Genomic DNA, 27,631 nt, shown 5'->3' with positions numbered 1-27,631 from the left:
AGCTTGCAGTGAGCCGAGATTGTGCCACTGCAATCCTGCCTGGGCTAAAGAGCGGGACTCCGTCTCAAAAAAAAAAAAAAAAAAAAAAAAATTGTGTTAAAATACACATAACATAAAATTTACCATCCTAGCCATTTTAAGTGTACAGCTGAGTGATATTAAATACATTCATAATGTTGAGCACCTATAACCACCATCCATCTCCTGAACTCTTTTTGTCTTGTACAACTGAAACTCTAACCCCTCTAAACACTAATTCCCCATTTCCCCCGCCCCCAGTCCCTGGCAGCCACCAAGCTGCGTTTTCTCTCCTCTCTTTGGTTTGGACTATTCTAAGAACCTCATACAAGTGGAATCGCACAGTATTTGTCTTGTTGTGACTGGCTTATTTCACTTAGCATCATGTCCTCAAGGCTCACCCATGTCGTAGCCTGTATGAGAATTCCCTTCGTTTTTAAGGCTGAATAATATTCCATTGTGTGTATGCACCACATTTTGCTTATTTGTTCACTGGTCAGTGGACAGACCCTTGGGTTGCTTCCATGTTTGGGTTGTTGTGAATAATGCAGCTATGAATTTGGGTGGACAAATATCTCTTCGAGACCATGTTTTCAGTTCTTAGAGTATATACCCAGAAGTGAGAATTGCTGGATCACATGGTAATCCTATTTTTAATTTTTTGAGGAATTGCCATACTGTTTTCCATAGGAGCTGTGCAATTTTACATTCCCAGCAATCCTTGGCTTAATTTTACCTGGGGGCAGGTGCCAGGAATTTATATTAGCTGTTCTGGTACGTATGAAAACGCAGCACTCCTTCCGTCAGTGCTTTAATGAGTGTGTATTAAGCACTTACTCCGTGTTTGGCAAGGGGGTTCAATAATGAGCCAGAATAGCACAGCCCCCACCTTGACTAAGCTAAGACAGCAGTGAGTGAGGCAGACATCAATCAGGAAATCACAGAAATAGATGTTTAATGACCACACTGATCTGTGCTGTGAAGGGACGGTGCACAGGGCTACGAGAGTAAATGACAGGAGGGTGTGACCTGAAGGTCAAGGTGAGCAAGGCAGCATGTGCCTTTCCAAAAACATTCAAGAAAAGATAGTGAGGCTGGGTGCAGTGGATCGCACCTATAATCCCAGCACTTTGGGAGCCTGAGGAGGCAGGCGGGTCACCTGCAGTCGGGAGTTCAAGACCAGCCTGGCCAACCTAGTGAAACCCTGTCTCTACTGAAAATACAAAAATTAGCCAGGCATGGTGGCATGCACCTGTAGTCCCCACTACTTGGGAGGCTGAGGCATGGGAATCACTTGAACCCAGAAGACAGGATGCAGTGAGCCAAGATGGCACCACCGCTCTCCAGCCTGGGTAACAGAGTGAGACTCTGTCTCAAAAAAAAAAAAAAAAAAGATAGTGACACTGGGCCAGAGAGCCTTCTGGAATCCTCTCTTCTCTGTTCCAGTCTGGACCTGTTGCTCACCAGGCCTGCTGTGCACAGCTGTTCTGGAATTTCTATGTACCTGCATCCTCAGTATGCCTTTTGCCTCCCTCCTCCGTGGGATTCCCTGTTTCCTAGATCGCATGTCTTTTCGTTGGTTTCACCTCAGTCTCCTCAGTGGAGTCAGAGTTTTGCCACCTTGCCCAGGCTTGTCTCAAACTCCTAGACTCAGGCGATCCGCCTGCCTCAGCCTCCCTAAGTGCTGGGATTACAGACATGAGCCACTGCGCCTGGCCTCAATTTCTTGAGACCTTTCGTGCTTAAAGAACTTTTATTCTAACCTCCAAGCTAACAATGGCTTGGCTGGTGTGTAGGAAAAACACTCAAACTGTCTTTCTTCTGTTCTTACACAACAACAACAATCAACCCAGAAAGCTTTGTGACCAAATGTGTTTTTTTTTTTCTCTTACGCACGAAGCAGTGGGCACCAGCTGGGTGTCCTGTAATTTAATTCAATTCTGATGCTGTTTTCCCGGAGATAGCTTCAGATCCCACAGTTTGAGGGTTCAGTCCCTAAGGCTGCCCAGCTTCAGACACCCGTCACAAGTCCAGGCCTCTGGAACTTCTGAGTGGCTGGCTTCAAGTTTGGGCTCCCACGTTCCCTCTTTGGGTTTGATTAATTTGCTAGAGCAGCTCACAAAACTTAGGGAAACACATTTACTGGTTTGTTACAAAGGGTATTTTAAATGATACAAACACACAGCCAAAGGAGATGCACAGGGTGAGATCTGGAAGAGTCCCAAGCGCAGGAGATTCTGTCCACCCCCCCAGCACGGGGATGAGTTCTTTTTTTTTTTTTTTGAGATAGAGTCTTGAGCTGTCACCCAGGCTGGAGTGCAGAGGCGCGATCTCATCTCACTGCAACCTCCGCCTCCCGGGTTCACGCCATTCTCCTGCCTCAGCCTCCCAAGTAGCTGGGACTACAGGCGCCCGCCACCACGCCTGGCTAATTTTTTGTATTTTTAGTAGAGATGGGGTTTCACTGTGTTAGCCAGGATGGTCTCGATCTCCTGACCTCGTGATCTGCCTGCCTCGGCCTCCTAAAGTGCTGGGATTACAGGCGTGAGCCACCGCGCCCAGCCTGGGACAAGTTCTCACTCACCTTCCTGTTAGCCTCTATGTGTTCAGCCTATCCGGAAGCCCCCAAACCCTGTCCTGTTGGGCCTTTTGTGGAGACTTCGTTGGACAGGCATGACTAAAGCAGGGACAACTGTGTCAAGATTTGATTGGGCAGAAAGGATTTGATCTCATACTAATAGACTAGGCAGGAAACCCAGCGAGGCCTGTCTGCTCCAATAATTCTTGGCCTGTCTCTGCAGCATTCCTTCCTTCAGAGATGGGCCAGGACCCTCCCTAGAATAGGGTCTTATGACCCACAGCAGATTAGAGTCTTGCCTTGGGCAGAAGGTCAGAGAGAGAGATTCTATTTCCTAGGTTTGGGCCTGCATCTGAGGCCTGGAGCACCACAGCATTATAACAAATCCTGTGTCAAGGGCTATGGGAGTTATGAGCCAGGAACTGTGGACAAGAAATTTATTTTATTTTATTTTGTTTTATTTATTTATTTTTTTGAGACAAAGTTTCACTCTGTCGCCCAGGCTGGAGTGCAGTGGGGCGATCTCGGCTCACTGCAACCTCCACCTCCTGGATTCAAGCAATTCTCCTGCCTCAGCCTCCCAAGTAGTTGGAATTACAGGCGTGTGCCAACATGCCCAGCTAATTTTTTTGTATTTTTAGTAAAGATGGGGTTTCACCATGTTGGCCAGGCTGGTCTCAAACTCCTGACCTCAAATGATCCACCTGCCTCAGCCTCCCAAAGTTCTGGGATTACAAGTGTTAGCCACCATGCCCAGCCAAAAACATTATTTTAGATAGAGATATGGAGATAGAGACATAGATATCATAATATCACATCTGGGTATAGAATTCTAGGTAGAAAATCGCTTTCCCCCAGAATTCTCCGTGACTGTCAGCTCTTAGTCTTGCCATTAAGAAGTCTGAGCCAAGGTGGGGCACAGTGGCTCATGCCTGTAATCCCAGCACATTGGGAGGCCCAGGCAGATGGATCACTTGAGGTCAGGAGTTCGAGATCAGCCTACGCAACATGGTGATACCCTATCTCTACTAAAAATACACACAAAAAAAAATTTAGCTAGGCATGGTGGCACACACCTGTAGTCCCAGCTACTCGGGAGGCTGAGGTACTAGAATTGCTTGAACCCAGGAGGTGGAGGTGGCAGTGAGCCAAGATTGTGCCACTTGCACTCCAGCCTGGGCGACAGAGTGAGACTAGGTCTCCAAAAAAAAAAAAAAAAAAAAAGTCTGAGCCACTCTGATTCCCAGTTCTTTGTATGTCATTCATTTTTATTTCTTCTCTGGAAAATTTTAGTGTCTTGTTTGTTGTCAGTGTTCCGAAATTTAATAATATGCCCTGTGGGTCTTTTTCTTCTTCATTTACATTTTTGCTGCCTTGTTTCTAATTTTTAGAACTGTTTTGACCTTTCAAATGTTCCTTTTTTATGGTGTCCTGTTCTTGTTTCATGGATGCCATCTTTTCGGTCTTGAACTCCTGACCTCGGGTGATCTGCCCGCCTCTGCCTCCCAAAGTGCTAGGATTACAGGTGTGAGCCACTGTACCTGGCTGATGCCATCTTTTCTTATCTCATTGTGGATGCTGGTGTTTTTGAAATTTTCCTCTGCTCCCTGCATTAGCTCTGATTTTTTGTGTGTACTTTTTATTCTGTTTATTGTTTGTCTTTTGCATGTTAGAAAATTTCCTCAAATGTTGTGATCCTCAGCCGCTGTCATTGAGAGTAAAGTACTATATTACAGATTAAGTGTTCTATGTCGGGTGGGAGGGTGCGGGTGAGGCTGAGCTTTTTTAGAGGCAGGCTTTACCATATGGGAATCAGGCAGGGACTCAGTCATTTTCTTAGTGATGCTGAGCTGTCATCATTGCGCGGATAGGAGGGGGTGGTTTCACCTCTAAGTGTGTAGCACTTAAATATCCTTCCCTTTTTATTTATTTATTTTTATCTTTATTTTATTTTATTTTATTTTTGAGACAGAGTCTTGGTCTGTCACCCAGGCTGGAATGCACTGGAGCAATCTCAGCTCACTGCAACCTCTGCCTCACAGGTTCAAGTGATTCTCCTGCCTCGGCCTCCTGAGTAGCTGGGATTATAGGGTCGAACCACCACACACAGCTAATTTTTGTATTTTTGTAGAGATGGTGTTTTGCCATGTTGGCCAGGCTGGTCTCAAACTCCTGGCCTCAAGCAGTCCACCCACCTCGGCCTCCCAAAGTACTGGGATTACAGGCGCGAGCCACCGCATCCCCTTCCCTTTTTAGTATCAACACCTTCACCCTTAACTGAACCCGGTATCCTGGATTCTAAAAGCCTCTGTGGTTCATCTTTCCGAATAGCTCTGCCAGTTAGTTACCTCGCTGCATGGGGAAGATGAGTGAATCTTTGGGCTAGGGGTGGAGGGTCCTAACTGTTTCTTTTACAGACTTTCGACCAGTCCTTTTTCCCGTACATTGACCTTCAGAAGGACCTGTTGTCTCTAATACTTAAGCTTTGGGGGCATCTCAATTCAAATTGGGGTATTTCTTGGCTTTCTCCCAGGTGTCTATCTGTCCTTTCCTTGAAAACCACTGAGCTTTCTCAGCTCTATGAGGCTGTTACAGTTGTCCAGCTTCCAAAATGTTGATGTTTCTCATCTGATGTTGTCTCTTCCCATTCTTTTTTTTTTTTAATAGACACTGGGTCTTACTATGTTTCCCAGGCTGGTCTTAAACTCCTGGGCTCAAGTGATCTTCCTGCCCTGGCCTCCCAAGGTGCTGGGATTGCAGACATGAGCCACCGCACTCAGCTTCTCTTCCCATTTTTTTTTTTTGTCCTTTTTTCTTTCTATTTTTTTAAAAATTCTATTTTTATTTAACAGTTTTAAATATGAATGAGTTTAAATCATTGAATGCTTTTTATGCATCCAGTGGGATGATAGTATCTTTTTTGTTTCTCCTTTTAATCTCTTGTGGCGGTTTGTTTGTTTGTTTTATTCCTGGCTTCATGTGGTCAAGTCTACTTAGTCATAATTTTTTTCCCCAAATATTTCTGGACTTGACTTGTTAATATTTCACTGAAGATTTTTGCATGCATGACGTTTTGTTGGACTGTCCCTACCTGGAATCAAAGTTATTCTGCCCCACACAATAGGGAGGGGAGGGAGTTTCTAGCTTTTTTTTCTTCTGGAATTGTTCCTGGAAGTGCCTGCCATGCATTGCAGAAGGATTAGGTGTCCAGGCTCTGTCCTGGGATTAGGGGTCAGGAACTGCCACACGTCAGGTGACAGCTCCGAAACAGTCTGTGGCCTGGTATCCCCACCTTCTGTATTGTGCTTCCCAGCCCTTTATCCCACCCACTTTGGCTGTCATATCCACACCTCTCTGAGACACACACCTCCTCTGAGACTCACCTCTGTTTGTGCCACCTCGCCTGGGGACAGACAATGAGTGAGAGTGGAGGGACAGAGCCCTGAAGAACTGGCCACTGGGCCTGTCCTGCCAGCTGCCTGCAGTGCCTGACGTCTCTTGCCCTGGAGGAGCCAAGAGGAGCCCTCCTGAGAACCCCTAGGGACTCTTGCGAGAACAGGACAGGAAGTGAATTCTTTTTTTTTTTTTTGAGACCGAGTCTCACTCAGCTGTCCAGGCTGGAGTGCGGTGGCACGATCTCGGCTCACTGCAACCACCATCTCCCAGGTTCAAGTGATCCTCCCATCTCAGCCTTCCGAGTAACTGGGGTTACAGGCACCTGCCATCATGCCTGGCTAATTTTTGTATTTTAGTAGAGACAGAGTTTCACCATGTTGGCCAGGCTGGTCTTAAACTCTTGACCTCAGGTGATCTGCCCACCTTGGGGTCCCAAAGTGCTAGGATTACAGGCGTGAATCACCGCTCCCAGCCAAGAAGTGAATTATTGAACACACATGCCAGTATCTCTTATTGCTGTATATTTTTCTCATTATTAAGTAATACATTCACTGCAAAAAGTCTGGAAAACATGAACATTTAGAAAGAAAATAAATTTTACTCATTATCTCGTACCTAAAGATAAGCACTAACAAAATATTTTGGAATATCTACTTCCAGGCTTTTTTCTATGATATGTAACTTTTTCTTTAAAACAAAAATGGAAGTCCGGGCCCGGTGGCTCACACCTGTAATCCCAGCACTTTGGGAGGCTGAAGCAGGTGGATCACCTGAGGTCAGGAGCTCAGGACCATCATGGCCAATATGGTGAAACCCTATCTCTACTAAAAAAAAAACACAAAAATTATCCAGGTGTGGTGACGGGGAACTGTAATCCCAGCTACTCAGGAGACTGAGGCAGGAGAATCGCTTTAACCTGGGAGACAGGGGTTCCAGTGAGCCGAGATCGTGCCATTGCACTCCAGCCTGGGTGATAGAGTGAGACTCTGTCTCAAAAAAAAAAAAAAAAAAAAAAAAGGAATGTGCTGTTTCCTAATCTGGTTTTATTTTATTTTTGTTTTTGTTTTTTTTAGAGACAGGTCTCTGTTGCCCAGGCTGGAGTGCAGTGGTGCCATCATAGCTCGCTGCAGCCTCGAACTCTCCTGGGCTCAAGCAATCCTCTTGCCTCAACCTCCCAAGTAGCTGGGACCGCAGGCATGTGCCACCACACCCAGCTAATTTTTTATTTTTTGTAGAGATGAAATCTTACTATGTTGCCCAGGCTGATCTCAAAATCCTGGCCTCAAGCGATCCTCCCACCTCAGGCTCCCAAAGTCCTGGGATTGTAGGCATGAGCCACTGCACCTGGCTTTTTCTGTTTTTCTAACTTTTGTTTAAATCTTTGTTAGTTTGACAGGGGAAAAAGAAGACTGGCTTTGCATTTCTTGTATTTCCACATAAGGCCAGACCATGGCTCATACTGGTTTGGCTGTCTGGAAATAGTCTTAGAATTGCTTATCCATAGCCGGGCGCAGTGGCTCATGCCTGTAATCCCAGCAATTCGGGAGGCTGAGGCGGGCAGATCACAAGGTCAGGAGATCGAGACCATCCTGGCCAACATGGTGAAATCCCGTCTTTATTAAAAATACAAAAAAATTAGCTGGGCATGGTGGCACACGCATGTAGTCCCAGCTACTTGGGAGGCTGGGGCAGGAGAATCGCTTAAACCTGGGAGGTGGAGGTTGCAGTGAGCCAAGATCACACCACTGCATTCAAGCCTGGCAACAGAGCGAGACTCCGTCCAAAAAAAAAAAAAAAAAGAATTGCTTACCCATGCCCTGTTTCTTTTCTCTTAGCATTACTCAGTCTTTTTCTTGTTGATATGTAGGAGCTCTTTCCTTTGGTTGTCCACCTCTTATGCAGGGAATATCCTTATGCTCTTAGGCACACTTGTGCTATAAGGAATCTCTACTCCTTATGCCCCACAGTGTCCTGACCTTGTGCTGGAGACTGGGCATGCAGGGGTGCGGAACGCATGGCCGGGCCTCAGGGTCCAGCAGGAGCCCTCAGATCTTCCTCCTAGTCCTGTAGTCTTCCATTTATTAAAGAAGTGAAACCTGTTTTCAAATCTTATTGTATTAGCCGGGCGTAGTGGCTCATGCCTGTAATCCCAGCACTTTGGGAGGCCGAGGTGTGTGGATCATCTGAGGTCAGGAGTTTGAAACCATTCTGGGCAACATGGTGAAACCCCATCTCTACCAAAAATACAAAATTAGCGGGACATGGTGACGCATGCCTGTGATCCCAGCTACTTAAGAGTCTGAGGCAGAAGAACACTTGAACCCAGGAGGCAGAGGTTGCAGTGAGCCGAGATCGCGCTACTGGGTGACAGAGCAAAATTCTGTCTCAAAAAATAAATAAGTAGGCTGGGCGTGGTGGCTCACACCTATAATCACAGCACTTTGGGAGGCCGAGGCAGGCAGATCACTTAAGGTCAGGAGTTCAAGACCAGCCTGGTCAACATGGCGAAACCCCGTCTCTACTAAAAATATAAAACTTAGTTGAGTGCGGTGGCACACGCCTGTAGTCCCAGCTACTCGGGAGGCTGAGGCAGGAGACTCGCTTGAACCTGGGAGGCAGAGGCTGCAGTGAACAAAGATTGCACCACCGCACTCCAGCCTGGGTGACAAAATCTTATGGTATTAGTTTACTGGGGCTGCTATAGCAAAATACTGCAGACTGGTTAGCTTCAACAAGCTGACTTTCTCACAGTCCTGAAGGCTGGAAGTCTGAGATCAAGGTGTCAGCAGGTTCTGGGTTTCCAGAGGCCTCTCCTTGGCTTTCAGGTAGTGGCCCTTCTCCCTGTGTCCTCACATGGCAATTCTGTGCCCTCCCATCTCTAGTGTCTCTCGGTATGTCTAAATTTACTCCTCTTGTAACAACCCCAGTCACATTGGACTAGGGGCCACCCGAACAGCTTTATGTGCATTTAATGTTTAATCGCTCTTTAAAAGCGTGACTCCAAGTACGGTCACATTTTGAGGTACTGGGGGTTAGGGCACCCACATATGAACTTTAGGGTGACAGAATTCATCCCGTCACACTTATGGAATCCCAACACTTAAAGACTGACACATGTGACATTTTGACTTGTATCAAATTGTTTTATAAGTTCAAAAGAGACCACTATCCTTTTCACTCGCGTCCGTGTGAAGAGACCACCAAACAGGCTTTGTGTGAGCAACAAGGCTGTTTATTTCACCTGGGTGCAGGCGGGCTGAGTCTGAAAAAAGAGTCAGCGAAGGGAGATAAGGGTGGGGCCGTTTTATAGGATTTGGGTGGGTAGTGGAAAATTACAGTCAAAGGGGGTTGTTCTCTGGCAGGCAGGGGCAAGGGTCACAAGGTGCTCAGTAGGGGAGCTTATGAGCCAGGAAAAGGAATTTCACAAAGTAATGTCATCAGTTAAGGCAGGAATTGAAGGGGTGGGTTGCCCCTCCACACCTGTGGGTCTTTCTTGTTAGGTGGAACGAGAGACTTGGAAAAGAAAAAGACACAGAGACAAAGTACAGAGAAAGAAATAAGGGGGCCCAGGGGACCAGCGTTCAGCATATAGAGGATCCCGCCGGCCTCAGAGTTCCCTTAGTATTTATTGATCATTCTTGGGTGTTTCTCGGAGAGGGGGATATGGCAGGGTCATAGGATAATAGTGGAGAGAAGGTCAGCAGATAAACACGTGAACAAAGGTCTCTACCTCATAGACAAGGTAAAGAATTAAGTGCTGTGCTTTAGATATGCATACACATAAACATCTCAGTACCTTAAAGAGCAGTGTTGCTGCCCACATGCCCCACCTCCAGCCCTAAGGCGGTTTTTCCCTATCTCAGTAGATCGAACGTACAATCGGGTTTTATACCGAGACATTCCATTGCCCAGTGACGAGCAGGAGACAGATGCCTTCCTCTTGTCTCAACTGCAAAGAGGCATTCCTTCCTCTTATACTAATGCTCCTCAGCACAGACCCTTTACGGGTGTCAGGCTGTGGGAGGGTCAGGTCTTTCCCTTCCCACGAGGCCATATTTCAGACTATCCCATGGGGAGAAACCTTGGACAATACCTGGCTTTCCTAGGCAGAGGTCCCTGCGGGCTTCCGCAGTGTTTGTGTCCCTGGGTACTTGAGATTAGGGAGTGGTGATGACTGTTAAGGAGCATGCTGCCTTCAAGCATCTGTTTAACAAAGCACATCTTGCACTGCCCTTAATCCATTTAACCCTGAGTGGACACAGCACATGTTTCAGAGAGCACGGGTTTGGGGATAAGGTTACAGATTAACAGCATCTCAAGGCAGAAGAATTTTTCTTAGCACAGAACAAAATGGAGTCTCCTATGTCTACTTCTTTCTACACAGACACAGCAACAATCTGATCTGTCTTTCTTTTCCCCACAAGGAATAGGCCATTTTCACTTCTTTTGTGATTCTTCACTTACTTCAGGCCATCTGGATGTATATATACGTGCAGGTCACAGGGGATATGATGGCTTAGCTTGGGCTCAGAGGCCTGACATTCTTGTCTTCTTATATTAGTAAGAAAAATAAAATGAAATAGTGGTAAAGTGTTGGGGCGGCGAAAATTTTGGGGGGTGATACGGAGAGATAATGGGTGATGTTTCTCAGGGCTGCTTCGAGCGGGATTAGGGGCAACATGGGAACCTAGAGTGGGAGAGATTAAGCTGAAGGAAGATTTTGTGGTAAGGGGCGATATTGTGGGGTTGTTAAAAGGAGTATTTCTCCTATAGAATGTTTGGTGGTGGCCTGGATGCAGTTTTGTATGAATTGAGAGACTAAACAGAAGACACAAGGTCCAAATAAGAGAAGGAGAAAAACAGATATTAAAGGACTAAGAATTGGGAGGGCCCAGGACATCCAATTAGAGAGTGCCTAAGGGGGTTCAGCCTAATTACTTGCTTGGTTGGCAAGTTTTTAGGCTCTATCTTTGAGCTTTTTTTTGTTTTTTGTTTTTTTTTTTTTGATGTTGTCATATACCAGGCCAGATTGATTTAGGTAAAAACAGCACTGTTCATTTAAAAATATACAGAGTCCCCCCTTCCCTTTTTTTTTTTTTTTTTTTTTTTTTTTAGCAGTGAGTAAGTCGAGGCCTCGGCGATTTTGGAGGAAAGAGAAATGCTGCAAAGCTAGCAATTGTTTGTTAAAGAAGGATTAGAAACGGCTAGGAGAGATAGGAGAGAGTGAGTGAGATTGACAGTGTGGTGGAGATAGCTGGGGAGAGGTAGAGCGTGGCATAAGAATGGGAACAAGAGTAAGAGTGAGTATAAAAGTAAAGAATAGGACTTCATCAGGGTGAAAGTATTGGAGTGTACTTTGTCACTGAAGATCTTCTATCCACTTAAAGAGAGACTTAAGGGTGGGGATTTGAGGTAAAACCAGGAGCCACTAAATAACAAGAGCCTGAGAAACTGCTTGGGTGATTTGACTGATAAAGGCCGGTCCATTATCAGACTATAGAGGTGGGAAGGCCAAACCGAGGAATTATGTCTGACAGAAGGGAAGACATGACCGCAGTGGCCTTCTCAGACCCTGTGGGAAAGGCCTCTACCCACCCAGTGAAAGTGTCTACCCAGACCAAGAGGTATTTTCGTTTTCTGACCCGGGGCATGTGAGTAAAGTCAGTTTGCCAGTCCTGGGCAGGGGGCAAATCCCCGAGCTTGATGTGTAGGGAAGGGAGGGGGCCTGAATAATCCCTGAGGAGTAGTAGAATAGCAGATGGAACACTGAGATTTTTTTGAGGATAGATTTTTACGATGGAAAGGAAATGAGAGGTTCTAAGAGGTGGGCTAGTGGCTTGTAACCTACGTGGAAGAGGATATGAAATGATGACAGAATAGAATGGGCCTGTGAGGCTGGAAGGAGATATTTTCCTTGGTCCAAGAACCATTTACCTTGTGTGGAAAGAGATTGATAGGTGCAAGTTTGAGTGGGGGAGTAGGTGGGAGTGGCCAGATGAGAAGGAGAAAAACTGCCATGAGGGATAGAAGTTGGAATGCTAGGTGCTTTTTTAGCTACCTTATCAGCATATGCATTGCCCTGAGCAATGAGAGGTCTGATGCCTTTTGATGGCTGCTTGCAGTGAATGACTCTAGCTTCCTTCCTTTCTTTTTTTTTTTTTTTGAGACGGAGTCTCACACTCTCGCCCAGGCTGGAGTGCAGTGGCACCATCTGGGCTCACTGCAAGCTCCGCCTCCCGGGTTCACGCCATTCTCCTGCCTCAGCCTCTGGAGTAGCTGGGACTACAGGCACCCGCCACCATGCCCGGCTAATTTTTTATATTTTTAGTAGAGACGGGGTTTCACCGTGTTAGCCAGGATGGTCTCGATCTCCTGACCTTGTGATCCACCCACCTCAGCCTCCCAAAGTGCTGGAATTACAGGCGTGAGCCACCGCGCCCGGTGACTGTAGCCTCCTTTGGAAGTAAAGCGGCTTTGAGAAGAGTTTTTATTAAAGAGGCATTAATGATGGAGGACCCTTGCATAGTGAGGAAATTTCTTTCTGCCCATATAACAGCATGGTGGTGCAGGATATGGAAGGCATATTTAAAGTCAGTATAAATATCGATGCATAGTCCTTTTGCAAGAGCAAGGGCTCGAGTGAAGGCAATGAGTTTGGCTTGTTGAGAGGTAGTGGAGGGGGGCAGAGCAGTAGCCTCAATGATAGGTGTGGAAGATAGTATAGCATAGCCTGCCTTTGCTGGTGAGTGGCGATTAGTCCTGGTGGAACTGCCATCAATAAACCAAGTGTGTTCAGGGTGAGGAACAGGAAAGAAAGAAATATGGGGAATTGGAGTGAGTGTCAGGTAGATCAGAGAGATATAGTCATGGGCGTCAGGTGTGGTATCAGGAATAATGTGGGAGGCCAGATTGAAGTCCGGGCCAGTAACAATGGTAATTGTGGGAGACTCAACAAAGAGTGAGTATAGCTGAAGGAGCCAGAGGGCAGAAAGCATATGTGTCAGGTGTGAGGAAGAAAATAGATTTTGGAAGTTATGAGAACTGTAGAGACTGAGTTGAGCATAGTTTGTGATTTTGAGGGCCTCTGAAAATATTAAAGCAGTGGCAGCTGCCACACACAGACATGAAGGCTAGGCTAAGAGAGTAAGGTCAAACTGTTTGGACAGAAAGACTACAGGGCACGGTCCTGGCTCTTGTGTAAGAATTCCGACCACAGAGTCCTGCACTTTGGCTGTGTGTAATGAAAAAGGTTGGGATGAGTTAGGGAGAGCTAGTGTGGGAGCAGCTTTTAGGGCTGTTTTTTAAGGAATGGAAAGGGGAGTGGGGAAAGGATTTAGGATTTATGGGGTCAGCTAGGTTTATCTAGAATAGAATAATGGGTTGTGGAGGCAGGTATTGAGGATAGGAGAGTATATGGGTTTGGCACCACAGGGTGGATAGGCAAAACAATTTGGTTGATAAGGCGCAGATCCTGAACTAACCTGTAATGCTTGTCTGGTTTTAGGACAGGTAAAATGGGGGAATTGTAAGGAGAGTTTATAGGTTTTAAAAGGCCATGCTGTAACAGGCGAGTAATAACAGGCTTATAAAGCGTGCTGTGTGATGGGATATTGGCGTTTAGCGGGGTATGGGTGATTAGGTTTTAATGGGATGGTAAGGGGTGCATGATCAATCACCAAGGAGGGAGTAGAGGTGTCCTACCCTTGTGGATTAAGGTGGGGAGATACAAGGGGAGAATGCAAAGGAGGCTTTGAACTGGGGAAAAGGGTGGCAATGAGATGTGGCTGTAGCCCAGGAATAGTCAGGGAAGCAGATAATTTAGTTAAAATGTCTTGACCTAACAAGGGAGCTGGGCAGGTGGGGATAACTAAAAGGAGTATATAAAAGAATGTTGTCCAAGCTAGCATCAGAGTTGGGGAGTTTTAAGAGGTTTAGAAGCCTGGCCGTCAACACCCACAACAGTTATGGAGGCATAACAAACAGGCCCTTGAAAAGAAGGTAATGTGGAGTGGGTAGCCTCCGTATTGATTAAGAAGGGGATGGACTTACCCTCCACTCTGTAAGAGTTACCCAAAGTGTCTGTGATGTTCCAGGAAGCTTCTGAGGCAACTGGGCAGCGTCGGTCATCAGCCGCTAAGTCAAGAAGATCTGGGAAGGAGTCAGTCAGAGAGCCTTGGGCCGGAGTTCCAGGGACTCTGGGGGTGGCTGCTGGGTGAGTTGGACAGTCTGATTTCCAGTGGGGTCCCATACACATGGGACACGCCTTAGGAGGAATCCTGGGCTGCGGGCATTCCTTGGCCCAGTGGCCAGATTTCTGGCACTTGAAGCAAGATCCTGGTGGAGGAAGTCCTGTGGGAACGCCTGGCCGCGGCGGCTTAGGTGTGTGCGGCTTAGGCATTTTGAAGTTCTTGTGTGCTGGAGGTGCGGCTGGGTTTTGTCTCACAGCAGAGGCAAGTAATTGTAACTCAGAAGTGCGTTGCTGTCTGGCTGCTTCTACTCTATTATTGTACACCTTGAAGGCGAAGTTAATTAAGTCTTGTTGTGGGGTTTGAGGGCTGGAATCTAATTTTTGGAGCTTTATTTAATGTCGGGAGCGGACTGGGTAATAAAATGCATATTGAGAATAAGATGGCCTTCTTTCTGACCTTTCAGGGTCTAGGGCTGTAAAGCGTCTCAGGGTTGCTGCCAAACGAGCCAAGAACTGGGCTGGGTTTTTATATTTGATGAAAAAGAGCCTAAACGCTAACTGATATGGGAGAAGTCGGATAAAGAAAAACCTTGACCATGCCTTTAGCTCCAGCCACCTTTTAAGAAGAAATTGCTGGGCAGGTCGGGGAGGGCTAATCGCAGAACGAAACTGTAAGCCGCGTCGGGTGTGAGGAGAGGAGGTGATAAAAGGATTATAGGGTAGGGGAGCGGAGGCTGAGGAAGAATTGGGACCTGGCTCGGCCTGGTGAGGAGCAACCTGGGGAGGAGAGGAGAGGTCAGATGGGTCTGTAGAAAAGGAAGATTGGAAAGACTCAGCAATGCTTGGGGTTGGGACTGAGGGGACAGGTGGGAGGGAAAGAAGCAAGATTTGGGACTAATTGCATTGGGAACAGAGACTAGGGAGGGACTGATGTGTAAAAGAATGCCTGGACGTCAGGCACCTCAGACCGTTTGCCCATTTCATGACAAGAATTACCTAGATCTTATAGGATGGAAAAATTGAAAGTGCCGTTTTCTGGCTATTTGGAACCATTGTCAAGTTTGCATTGGGGTCAAGCAGCATTGCAGAAGAAAATAAGGCATTTAGGTTTTAGGTCAGGTGTGAGTTGAAGAGGTTTTAAGTTCTTGAGAACACAGGCTAAGGGAGAAGAAGGAGGAATGGAGGGTGGAAGTTTGCCTATAGTGAAGGAGGCAAGTCCAGAGAAAAGAGAGGGTAGAGACATGGAGAGAAGGTGGGGGGATGCTTGCGCCCCAGGACAGTGGGAAAGGGGTAGACACACAGAGAGAAGGGATGAGGGGTGCTTGCCCCCCAGGACAGTGGGAAAGGGGTAGAGACACGGAGAGAAGGGGTGGGGGGTGCTTGCCCCCAAGAAAAGCGGTGCTTGCTGCTAAGGGTAACGACCAAGGCAGGCGTCCCTGCGTGATCAGACACCTCTGAAACGTGGGTGAGTAATCAAGTAGGCATCCCCGCGTGATTAAACACCAAGGGAAGACTGTTTTCCCGAGTCCGTAACTGGCGATGGAGTTTTGGGTTCACGGATAAAACGCGTCTCCTGTCTCTACCAGAAAAGGAAAGGCACTGGAATTAAGAGAAGGGAGAGATTGAAAGATGGCACCAAGATTGAAAGGAGAAAGAGGTTGAGGGATAGTGAGAGAGGTTGGAGAAGAGAGTAAAAAGAGGCCGCTTATCCAATTTAAAATTGGTGAGATGTTCCTTGGGCTGGTTGGTCTGAGGACCAGCGGTCATAGGTGCAAAGAGCAGGAGGACAGGGGATTGATCTCCCAAGGATCCCTGATCCGAGTCATGGCACCAAATGTCACACGCATCCGTGTGAAGAGACCACCAAACAGGCTTTGTGTGAGCAACAAGGCTGTTTATTTCACCTGGGTGCAGGTGGGCTGAGTCCGAAAAGAGTCAGCGAAGGGAGATAAGGGTGGGGCAGCTTTATAAGATTTGGGTGGGTAGTGGATAATTACAGTCAAAGGGTGTTGTTCGCTGGCGGGCGGGGGCAGGGGTCATAAGGTGCTCAGTGGGGGAGCTTTTGAGCCAGGATGAGCCAGGAGAAGGAATTTCACAAGGTAATGTCATCAGTTAAGGCAGGAACAGGGCATTTTCAGTTCTTTTGTGATTCTTCAGTTACTTCATGCCATCTGGATGTATACGTGCAGGTCACAGGGGATATGATGGCTTAGCTTGGGCTCAGAGGCCTGACAATCCTAAAGTCCAAACAGCCCTGTGATGTGAAGATAATGATTCGTTTTTCTCTTTCATCGATAAGGAATCTTGTGGCAAAGAAGAGCTCAGTAACTTGCCCTTGATCAGAGTGTCAGAGAAGATATTTGCACCAAATGCCTGGCTCAGAAGCCTCACCCCAACACTGCTGCTGTGGTTTCAGTGTGTCCCCCACATTTCTCTCTCTCTTTTTTTTTTTTTAGATGGAGTCTGGCTCTGTCACCCAGGCTGGAGTGCAGTGGTGCGATCTCAGCTCACTGCAGCCTACCTCCCAAGTTCAAGCAATTCTCCTGCCTTAGCCTCCTGAGTAGCGGGGATTACAGGTCCCAGCACCATGCCTGGACAATTTTTGTATTTTTTAGTAGAGACAAAATACAGGCTGGTCTTGAACTCCTGACCTCAGCTGATCCACCTTCCTTGGCCTCCCAAAGTGCTGGGATTAAAGGCATGAGCCCCCTCGCCCAACCTCCTTCTCTTTTTTTCAATTGACACAGAGTCTCGCTCTGTCACCCAGGCTGGAGTGCAGTGGCAGGTCGCCATTTAGTTCACTGCAACCTCTGCCTCCCAGGTTCAAGCGATTCTGGTGCCTCAGCCTCCCAAGTCGCTGGAATTACAGGCTCCTGCCACCACATGCAGCTAATTTTTGTATTTTTAGTAGAGGTGGAGTTTCACCATGTTAGCCAGGCCGGTCTCAAACTCGTGACATCAAGTGATCTACCTGCCTTGGCCTCCCAAAGTGCTGAGATTACAGGTGTGACCCACTGCGCCCAGCCGTCTTTTTTTTTAGACAGGGTCTTGCTCTGTTCCCCAGGCTGGAGTGCAGTGTTGTGATCATGGCTTGCTGCAGCCTCCACCTCCCAGGCTCAAGCAGTCTTCCCATCTCAGCCTCCTGAGTAGCTGGAACCACGCCTGGCTAATTTTTTTGATTTTTAGTACAGACAGGGTCTCACTCTGTTGCCCAGGCTGGTCTCAAACTCCTAGCCTCAAGCAACCTTCCCATCTCGGCCTCCCAAAGGGCTGGGATTACAGGCATGAGCCACTTCTCCTGACCCAGCCTCCAAAACTGTAAGAAGTAATTTATTTTCCTTATAAATTACCCTTTCTGTGGTAATCTGTGACAGCAACAGAAAACAAACTAAACAGACCAGGACGATGATATTGGAGCCACCAACAACGTCGGGGCCAGGTCCCCTTGCAACCCCCATGGCAGGCTTAGGAAACAGTGGCTGGTATCTTCCCATTTTTCCCATGTAAAAATCTGCTGGAGGGCCGGGCTCAGTGGCTCATGCCTGTAATCCCAACACTTTGGGAGGCCAAGGCGGGCAGATCATCTGAGGTCAGGAGTTCGAGACCAGCCTGGCCAACATGGTGAAACCCAGCCTCTACTAAAAATATACAAATATGGCCAGGCGCGGTGGCTCACACCTGTAATCCCAGCACTTTGGGAAGCCGAGGCGGGCGGATCATGAGGTCAAGAGATCAAGACCATCCTGGCCAACATGGTGAAACCCTGTCTCTACTAAAAATACAAAAAATTAGCCAGTGTGGTGGCGGGTGCCTGTAGTCCCAGCTACTCGGGAGGCTGAGGCAGGAGAATCGCTTGAACCTGGGAGGCGGAGGTTGCAGTGAGCTGAGATTGCACCACTGCACTCCAGCCTGGGCAAGAAGAGTAAAACTCCGTCTCAAAAAAAAAAAAATCTGGAGGTGATGTTTTTCAGTGAGCACAGATTACTGTGTAACCAGGAATAACATTTATTTTCTAAATGTTCCACAAATAATATATGCTGTGAATGGGGGAATATGCCAGGGCACCAGTAGCCTGTGAGGGCAAGAGGAGCTCAGTAGGGATCAGTTTCTGCTCAGCGCCTGGGCTGGGCCCTGAGGTGTTGTCGTTGAGATGGGAATGGGCTGTGCAAAGAAAGCACCCCAGGCTCCTGTACCAAACGACTCAGACTGGTTGTATCTGCAAATTGAAGGCCTGTAGGAATGTAGGTGGGACCAAAGGTGGTCTCTAGAGTGCCTAGAGTTAGGGCCAGGAGCCAAGCAGGGCAGGAATCATATTGTTGCAGGGACATAGTTCATCCCATTACTTACTTATGGAATCCCATCGCTTAAGACTGATGAACATAGCATTTTGTCCTGAGACAGATGGATTGAGCACAGCAAATGCCAACAGGAAGCCAGTAAAATGGGCCTCACATCAGACAGGTTCACCTCAGATGAGCTTAGACCTCCTTGTTGCCAATGGGGGGAGGTGGGTTTAACTATCCAAATTGGAAACAGAACCTGAGATAAAGAATTTAACAAAAAAATGCATACAGCATCAATCATTTGAAACATAAGTAAATCTGCAGAAAACATATAGTCTGGGTAAACCCCTTCCCTGCAAAAAGATCAACGCTAAGATTCAAGATCCAGGCAGTTAAAATCTGGAATATAATGATTGTGGAACTCTGGGATTTTACTGAGTTTGGGACAAGGACCGGAAGCTCCTGCAGGTGCTGAGGCAGGGTGGGGAGGACAGGACACACACGCAGAAGCAGCGCGCACAAACCCCAGGAACGCACCAGGGCCAGGGTGCCCAGAGGTACAGGATAGACGTGGCTCATCTTCCCAGAAGCCTGTTTTGCTCAGGATTAGGGAAAAGTAGGAAGTTGTAAGTGCTCACCATTAGTTTAATAACAGCTTTGCTTTGCAGAGTGGAGGAGGGAGGAAGCTACCTTAACAGCACACACTGAACTTGAGCCCAATCCTAATTTCAAAAAGATTAAACCATGAATACATTTACATCCTAGGATTAAGAAAAGTAATTTGAAACATTTTAATATTAAAACAGACATGGATGAAGATAGAGAGTAGAATGGCGGTTGCCAGGGCAGCGGGGGATGGGGAGTTGTTTAATGAGGACAGCTTCAGTTTGGGGAGGTGAAAAAGTTCAGGAGATGGATGGTGATGATGGTTTTACAACAATGTGGATATACTTCATGCCCTTGAACTGTACACTTATCATGGTTAAAATGGTAAATCTTGTCATTAAACTTTTTCTTTCTTTCTTTTTTTTTTTTTTTTTTTTTTTTTTGAGACAGGATCTCTTGCTCTCTCACCCAGGCTGGAGTGCAGTGGTGCAATCATGGCTCACTGCAGCCTCGACCTCCCGGGGTCAAGCCATCCTTCGGCCTCAGCCTCCTGAGTAGCTGGGAGTACAGGAGCGTGCCACCACACCTGGTTAATATTTGTATTTTTTGTAGAGACAGGGTCTCACTGTGTTACCCAGGCTGGTCTCAAACTCCTGAGCTTGAGTGATCTGCCCTCCTCAGCTTCCCACAGTTCTAAGACCACAGCTGTGAGCAGCCATGCCTGGCCGTGAATTTTTTATCACAATTTTTAAAAAAGAAATGTATGAAGGCATAGGAAATAATTTTCTATAATTTTAAGATGTAAAATATGAGATTTTCAGTCCATTCTGCTCAGGATCACATTCCCTCTCCCCATATTAGTGGAAAAGTTGGAGAATCCGCAGTTTAAGGAGGCCTCAGGATCTTTTGCACAGAGCAGTCCTTTTAGCCATAAATTACTTAGTAGTTCCCGGAGTTTATTTATAACTCTGAACAATGCCTTCCCTACACCACCATTTTTGCTAACAATGAGATCAGGAGTCTCAAATGCGAGGAAAAGAAGAATGGAATGGAGTGGGTGGGTCTAGGCGGGGCTGGGCCTCGGGGGAGGCCTTCAGCTCCTGTCACCAGGAGGCCCAGAGGGGAAGGGAGAGAGAGGCAGATGGCTTGGGGCTCTGACAGAAGGACAGGGTCCTCTTGAGGTTGCTGTAAGCATCAAAGGGGCTCATGTGTGTAGAAGGCAGGTCACAGGCTTTGCCCACCACACGTCAGACGCGAGAGGACATGGGATGAGTGTGTACTAGGTGGCCCTGGCTTTATATGTTAGTATCTCAAGCCTCATCACAAGCGTCTTGTTTTACAGACGACCACACAGCGGCTCTGAAAGGTTGGGTAACTTGTCTAAGGTCATGTGGCTCACAAGTCATGGAGCCAGAATTTGCATATGGGGTAGCCTGGCTCTATCTCAGCCCTGGAAGAGGCACTGAGCCCTGGTGTGCCTTCCCAAACAGGCAGCTGAGTGCTCCCAGGAAGACGGTGTTGGGCCGCTCAGCCCTCTGACTCACACCTCAGAGCAGCCTGGGGCCCTCCCATCCTCTCCAAGTTTCCCTGCCCAGCCCCACCCTGGGCCCCAGTGTGTCCCCGAAGCACCAGCCAAGGAACAGCTGCCCAGTGTACTTTCTCTGTTCCGTCCACTCACCATTCTCCATTTTCCTATGCACTCTGGTCTTTAGGATTCAAGAAGGGTAAGATTAGCAACCTTCGGCCTGGGAAGTTGCCCCTGACTTCTCTCTGGGCTGTTAACTGACTGGTGCTAACCTTGAGGGACAGAAGATGGGTTTTCCGTGACACTCCTGGGATACACAGTGGCCTGGTGCCTGGTCTCACTGTGGCTCTTGCTGATTTTTGGCAGTGAGCACGGGGAGGCAGTTTCACTGAGCTGACCTACTGTGCGCTGGGTTATCATAGTGTGATGTTGAGTAAGACAAGCTCCTGGCCCGCACCAGGTTCACCAACTAATACAGGAAAGTGACAAGGAGGCAAGCCATTAGAAGGCAGCACATGAGTGGTGGCACGCACCAGCAGTCCCAGCTACTTCGGAGGCTGAGGTGGGAGCATCGCTTGAGCCCAGAGGTTCAAGGCCAGCCTGGACAACGTAGTGAGATCCTGTCTCTTAAAAAATAAAAAAGAGAGGCTGGGTGCGGTGGCTTATGCCTGTAATCCTAGCACTTTGGGAGGCCGAGGTGGGTGAATCATCTGAGGTCAGGAGTTCAAGACCAGCCTGGCCAACATGGTGAAACCCCATCTCTACTAAATTGGGCGTCATGGCAGGTGCCTGTAATCCCAGCTACTTGGGAGGCTGAGACAGGAGAATTCCTTGAACCCGGGAGACGGTGGTTGCAGTAAGCCGAGATTGTGCCACTGCACTCCAGCCTAGGTGGCTGAGCAAGATTCCGTCTCAAAAATAAAAATTATAAAAATAAAAAAGAGACAGCTCTATTCTGTGAAAGTTGTGGAAACCAAGGGGAGGGAGGAGCACCTATTTCACCTTGGAGAGGGTCAGCCCAGTGTCCGTTAAAAAAGCAACCTTTAGGTCAGTTCTGAAGGATGGATGAGGTGGCAGCAACAGGACAATCATCACTCTAATTCCCAGGGCTTGTCTTTGTTGACTTAAACCATTTTCTTAGGGAAGAAGAACTGAGCATATGCGAAATTCATTTATACTGCTCTGCTCCTAACCTGCCTCAGTGTGAATATGTGCTTCTTGACATTGTTGTGAGTGATATGTACTTGCTAGTGTAGTCTTTTTTTTTTTTACATGGCATGATTTCATATTTACATTTTCCTGCATAAGGACATTTTCTATACACTTGTCATTTTTAATAGCACTATAATTTTCCATCATGTTGACATCCTATAATTTACCTTGTTATTTCTCGATTGCTGAGCGTTTGGGGAGTTTCCAGTTTTTCTTCACAAATAGCACCGTGTTATCTTTAGATAAGTTCATTTTTTTCCCTTTATATTCTTGGATTTATTTCTCAGTGAAATCACCCATTTGAGCAGGAGTGGTGGTGCTGCTCTTGTCACATAGCACCAAACGACATTTCAGAAAGAACAAGCTGATGCGGGCTGTGCCGGCATCACTGCCCCCTCCACCACGTCCCCACCCTGGGACTTAAAAGATTTAAACTTTTTTTTCCAAGTTAAAAAATCGTGGCCGGGCGCGGTGGCTCACGCCTGTAATCCCAGCACTTTGAGAGGCCGAGGCAGGCGGATCACGAGGTCAGGAGATCGAGACCATCTTGGCTAACACGGTGAAACCCCATCTCTACTAAAAATACAAAAAATTAGCCAGGCATGGTGGCGGGCGCCTGTAGTCCCAGCTGCTCGGGAGGCTGAGGCAGGAGAATGGCATGAACCCAGGAGACGGAGCTTGCAGTGAGCCGAGATCGTGCCACTGCACTCCAGCCTGGGCAACAGAGCGAGACTCTGTCTCAAAAAAAAAAAAAAAAATCTTGGCCGGGTACAGTGGCTCGCACCACTAATTCTACACTTTGGGAGGCTAAAATGGACAGATCACTTGAGGCCAGGAGCTCAAGACCAGCCTAGGCCAACATGGCGAAACCCTTCCCTACTAAAAATACGAAAATTACCTGGGTGTGGTGGTGCATGCCTGTAGTTCCAGCTTCTCAGGAGGCTGAGGCGGGAGAATCGGTTGAACCTGAGAGGCAGAGGCTGCAGTGAGCCAGGATTGTGCCACTGCACTCCAGCCTGGGTGACAGAGCAAGGCTCCATCTCAAAAAAAAAAAAAAAAATCTTAAATATATACTTTAAAACATTGTCTTTTTTGCTTTAATTCATTGTTAAAAATAGTGTGACATTGAGGGCAAATATTTAAAAGAAAAAATTCTCCTCTAGGACCTCTCCAGCATACTTACTTTGGTTTTTGTTGTTCCTGCACATCTGCATGTATTATTACTATTATTATTATTATTATTATTATTTTGAGATAGAGTTTCCCTCTTGTCAGCCCAGGCTGGAATGCAGCGGCGCAATCTCGGCTTACTGCAACCTCTGTCTCCTGGGCTCACGCAATTCTCCTGTTTCAGCCTCCCAAGTAGCTGGGATTACAGGCGCCCGCCACCATGCCCAGCTAATTTTTTTTTTTTTTAATAGAAACGGGGTTTCACTGTGTTGGACAGGCTGGTCTCGAACTCCTGGCCTCGGGTAATCTGCCAGCCTCGGCCTCCCAATGTGCTGGGATTACAGGCATGAGCCACCGTGCCTGACCACCTCCCTCGCTTTCTGAGCTTCCTTGTTTCTTTGCCCACTCAATGCCCACTGAGCATCGCTTAGTGGTGTTTGGCGTTCACATCCCTTTGGCTGAGACGGGGTCACCCTCATTTTGGCCCCCAGCCCTGAGCACAGAACCTGGCACCCAGCAGGCATCCAATCCAGCTTTCAAGGTTGTTTTGTTCTGCAAGCGCTGGCTTGAGCGGATCCTTCTGGATTGGCCAGCTGGGATCCTGTGGAAGCCCAAGGGAATGCGTACGCCCCAGGTAAGCCACGCCAGTGTCCAGGGGAGTGACCAGCTTACTTTTCTCCCTCAGGACTTCCTGGGCAGATACCCAGTCTCCAGGCACTCCTGGGTGGGGGCCTGGCGAGGCCCCCAGGGCTGGCACTGGATCGACGAGGCCCCCCTCCCGCCCCAGCTGTGAGTGACCACGGGCTTTTCTCCCTCCTCTGCTGTTCTGGATCCTCCATTTCTCCCCAGGCTCCACCTCCTTGCTGCTCCCCTAGCCTGGAATGCCACTTGGAAAGCAACCCACGCCCATGCTCGCGGCCTGGTGCCTGATTAGACCCTGTCGCTTCACTCTTTATTTGGGTTCCCAGCACGTTCACCCAAGCAGGGTTGTCACCCCCATTTTACAGATGCAGGGTCAGCTGCCCAGGGAGGTTTGGGGATTCATTCAGTGCCCAGGCCGGTAGAGGTGACAGGCACACAGGCTGGAGGGTCTGGCTGGGAAGCAAGGCCCCGGCACCCTAAACACCTCTCCTCTTTCCCCTCCCACCCTTCCCCAGACTCCCTGAGGACGGCGAGGACAATCTGGATATCAACTGTGGGGCCCTGGAGGAAGGCACGCTGGTGGCTGCAAACTGCAGCACTCCAAGACCCTGGGTCTGTGCCAAGGGGACCCAGTGATCTGGGCTCTGCCTGGTCCTCAGCCTGCCAGGCAGATGCAGCACCCCCTACAGGGGAGGCCAGTTGAGAGCTTGGGCAGCCTCTTCCTGGACCCAGTTATCCAGGTCTCCCTGCTCTGCTCAAGGGGGCCACATGAGCGAGCCTAGGAGCTGGACTTCAACCCAGGAAGATGCATCCGAGGGAAAGGAGATTTTCTATGGCCTCGGGCCTGAGTGCCAATATTAGTCTCCAGCTTCTGTGGATGATCGGTTCGATGACATTGGGATGGTTGTTTAGCATTTCTGTGCCTTGGTTTCATTAAAATGACAATTTCCCCCTAGAGGAAAAAGACAGGGTTAACAACCACAGCGGATTCCAATCTGGGTTCTCATTCCGGCTCATGGAAATGAGTCTGCCGTTGTTCAGTGGCAGTGGGACTTGGCAGGGATAACGTCATTGCTGTGAATTCTATTTCAGGCAGCTGGGTGTACATCGGACGCAGCCTACCGGCAGCCTCTGTGGAAAATTAACCAAGGAAAAGGAGCGGTCAGCCCTGGAAGGAGGGGAGAGCAAGGTTTTCCTTCCCCACCCTGAGAGTTGGCAAAGGGTTGGCAGACAGGAAGGTTCTGGGTGGAGATCCCGCATGTGGGCTGGCCAGCCCCTGGCACGCTGATGCCCAAGGGTGAGACAAGGCAGAGAGGACAGGGCCACCTGGCAGGAGAAGCCAGGAGAGCACCCCAGCTTGGTAGGTGGAAGCTGAGGAGTCTGAGTGAGAAAGGAAATCAGAGAAATGCGGGCAGGTTCCAGGCAGCTCTTCTACCCACAGCTGCAGAGACGACCAACCTGAAGATGTCTCCATGCTGGGGTGCAGTGAAGACCTTCAGGCTGGAGGATGTGGCTGACAGAGTTGTGTAGTCCCTTGAGTCCAGCTAGACCTCCAAACAGCAGGAGCCTGGGCCTGCGTGTTGGCTTGGTGCTGAGCACGCACTCAACTGGCCCCTGCAAGCCAGCCTTCCCTCTAAAGTCAGACCATGCACCCAGATCCCTCCCAAACAGAAATCCTTATTGGTGCATTTGAACCAGTAATGGGCTGTCTGGGAGAATGGGATGGAGAGTCCTAGATGGGAGAAATTTCTCACACTCTATTTTTCATTAGTATTATTATACTTTAAGTTCTGGGGTACATGTGCAGAACGTGCAGGTTTGTTACATAGGTATACACATGCCATGGTGGTTTGCTGCACCCATCAACTTGTCATCTACATTACAAATTTCTCCTAATGCTATCCCTCCCTTCTCACACTCCTGAAAGTAATAACAAAAAGGGAAATGGAGGCTGGGCACGGTGGCTCATGCCTGTAATCCCAGCATTTTGGGAGGCCGAGGTGGGCGAATCACAAGGTCAGGAGTTCGAGACCAGCCTGCCAGCCTGGCCAACATGGTGAAACCCTGTCTCTACTAAAAACACAAAAAATTAGCTGGGCGTGGTGGTGGGTGCCTGTAATTCTAGCTACTCGGGAGGCTGGGGCAGGAGAATTTCTTGAACCCAGGAGGCGGAAGTTGCAGTGAGCCAAGATTGTGCCACTGCACTGCAGCCCGGATGACAGTGCAAGACTCTGTCTCAAAAAAAAAAAAAAAAAGGACATGAAAATTCCCTGGCTGGATGTGAAATGGGTGGCTCGCGTGGGGCAGGCGCCAATCAAAATACATCCTATGTGGGCAGGAAGCTGTGTATGTTACCGCCCCCATCCCCTGCCATGTGTTCCCAGGATCTGTGCCTGGAGAAATGACACATCTGTAGGTTATGAGTATACAGAACCTTATCTAGCCTCCTCAGTACCTTTTAGAGAAGGGAAGTGTTGTACTCAGTGTTACCCAGCTAGAAAGTGGAAGGTCTAGAATGAAACCCACTTGCTGTCTGACTCCAAAGGCCGCACTCTTTCCATCCCAGCACGCAGTAGAGGAATCTAGAAAGGTATTAGTGGCAGCAGAGTGGGAAGCCATCAGGTGGAGTGAGGGAGAAAGGAGGTACCAAGTTGTTTCACACTTGTGATAATCCACTCCCTCGGTTATCTGTTGCTTTATAACAAAAAAAAATTTTTTTTTGAGGCCAAGTCTTGCTCTGTCGCCAGGCTGGAGCGCAGTGTCACTGTCTCAGCTCACCACAACCTCCACCTCCTGGGTTCAAATGATTCTCCTGCCTCAGCCTCCTGAGTAGCTGGGACTATAGGCATCTACCAGCATGCTCAGCTAATTTTTGTATTTTTAGTTGAGATGGGGTTTCACTATGTTGGCCAGGCTGGTCTCGAACTCCTGACCTCAGGTGATCCGCCTGCCTCGGCCTCCCAAAGTGCTGGGGTTACAGGCGTGAGCCACGGTGCACGGCCTGCTTTATAACAAATTGTCCCCAAACTTAGCAACAACTATTTGTCCCAGACAACTGTTTTTCCCCCTTCATTCTATGGATTGACCGGGCAGTTCTGCTTTAGATGGTATTGGATGGAGCCCTGGAATGGCTGGAAAGTCCAAAATGGCCTGACTTACTCAGCCAGCAATGCGGTGCGGGCTCCTAGCTGGGGCCTTAGTTCTCCTGCACCTGCGGCTCTCCATATGGCTGCTTGGGCTTCCTCATAGCATGGCAGATGGATTACGAGAAGGAGCATTCCCAAATAAAGGACCACATAAGCTAGATCTCTGGAGGGCTAGCCTCAGAAGTCACCCAGTGTCACATGGGCCACATTTTATTGGTTACAGGGCCAGCCAGTTTGAAGGGGAAGAGAAATATGTCTCTGTTTATGCTGTGTCCAGTGCTAGCTTGCTACCTGCTCTCCCAGTTCCAGTGCTCAGGGCAGCACTGGCAGAACAGAAGTACTTACTGAGTTAAAAACAGCAACATCCAAGACAATTGTTAACTTTTAAAACTGTCTCCCATCCCAGAAGGTATAACTAAAAAACTAATAATAAAAATAATAGTAATAAATAATAATAAAATAATAAAAATAAAACTGATTGTGTCTGAAATATCAATTTAAAAATGGCTTTGTAAGTCCCTGTGGGACTTCTGAATTCATCAAGATAATTGTTAATGGCCAGGCGCAGTGGCTCACCCCTGTAATCCCAGCACTTTGGGAGGCCAAGGTGGGCAGATCACAAGGTCAAGAGTTCGAGACCAGCCTGGCTAACACGGTGAAACCCCGTCTTTACTGAAAATACAAAAAATTAGCCGGGCGTGGTGGCAGGCGCCTGTAGTCCCAGCTACTCGGGAGGCTGAGACAGGAGAATGGCGTGAACCCAGGAGGCAGAGCTTGCAGTGAGCTGAGATCGCGCCACTGCACTCCAGCCTGGGCGACAGAGCAAGACTCCGTCTCAAAAAAACAAAAAACAAAAACAAACATTAG

The 27,631-nt window shown here is 48.1% G+C and overlaps 1 protein-coding gene across 1 annotated transcript in view; it reads left to right on the top strand.

The window, feature by feature from the left end:
- Positions 1–25,876, top strand: part of KLRG2 (killer cell lectin like receptor G2) — a 31,753-nt gene extending 5,877 nt beyond the window's left edge. Inside the window, exons 4-5 of the mRNA XM_031013234.3 lie at positions 23,662–23,765; positions 24,134–25,876. Of these exons, the coding sequence (XP_030869094.1) occupies positions 23,662–23,765; positions 24,134–24,254 (225 nt within the window). The 3' untranslated portion in view covers positions 24,255–25,876. The remainder of the gene's footprint in view (positions 1–23,661; positions 23,766–24,133) is intronic.
- The last annotated feature ends 1,755 nt before the right edge of the window (positions 25,877–27,631 follow it).

The sequence above is a fragment of the Gorilla gorilla genome, chromosome 6 (genome assembly GCF_029281585.2).
Source record: "Gorilla gorilla gorilla isolate KB3781 chromosome 6, NHGRI_mGorGor1-v2.1_pri, whole genome shotgun sequence".
In the NCBI taxonomy this organism is placed as follows: Eukaryota; Metazoa; Chordata; class Mammalia; order Primates; family Hominidae; genus Gorilla; species Gorilla gorilla.
Note: the sequence above shows the minus strand (reverse complement) of the source record. Positions and strands in the feature narration are given on the sequence as shown.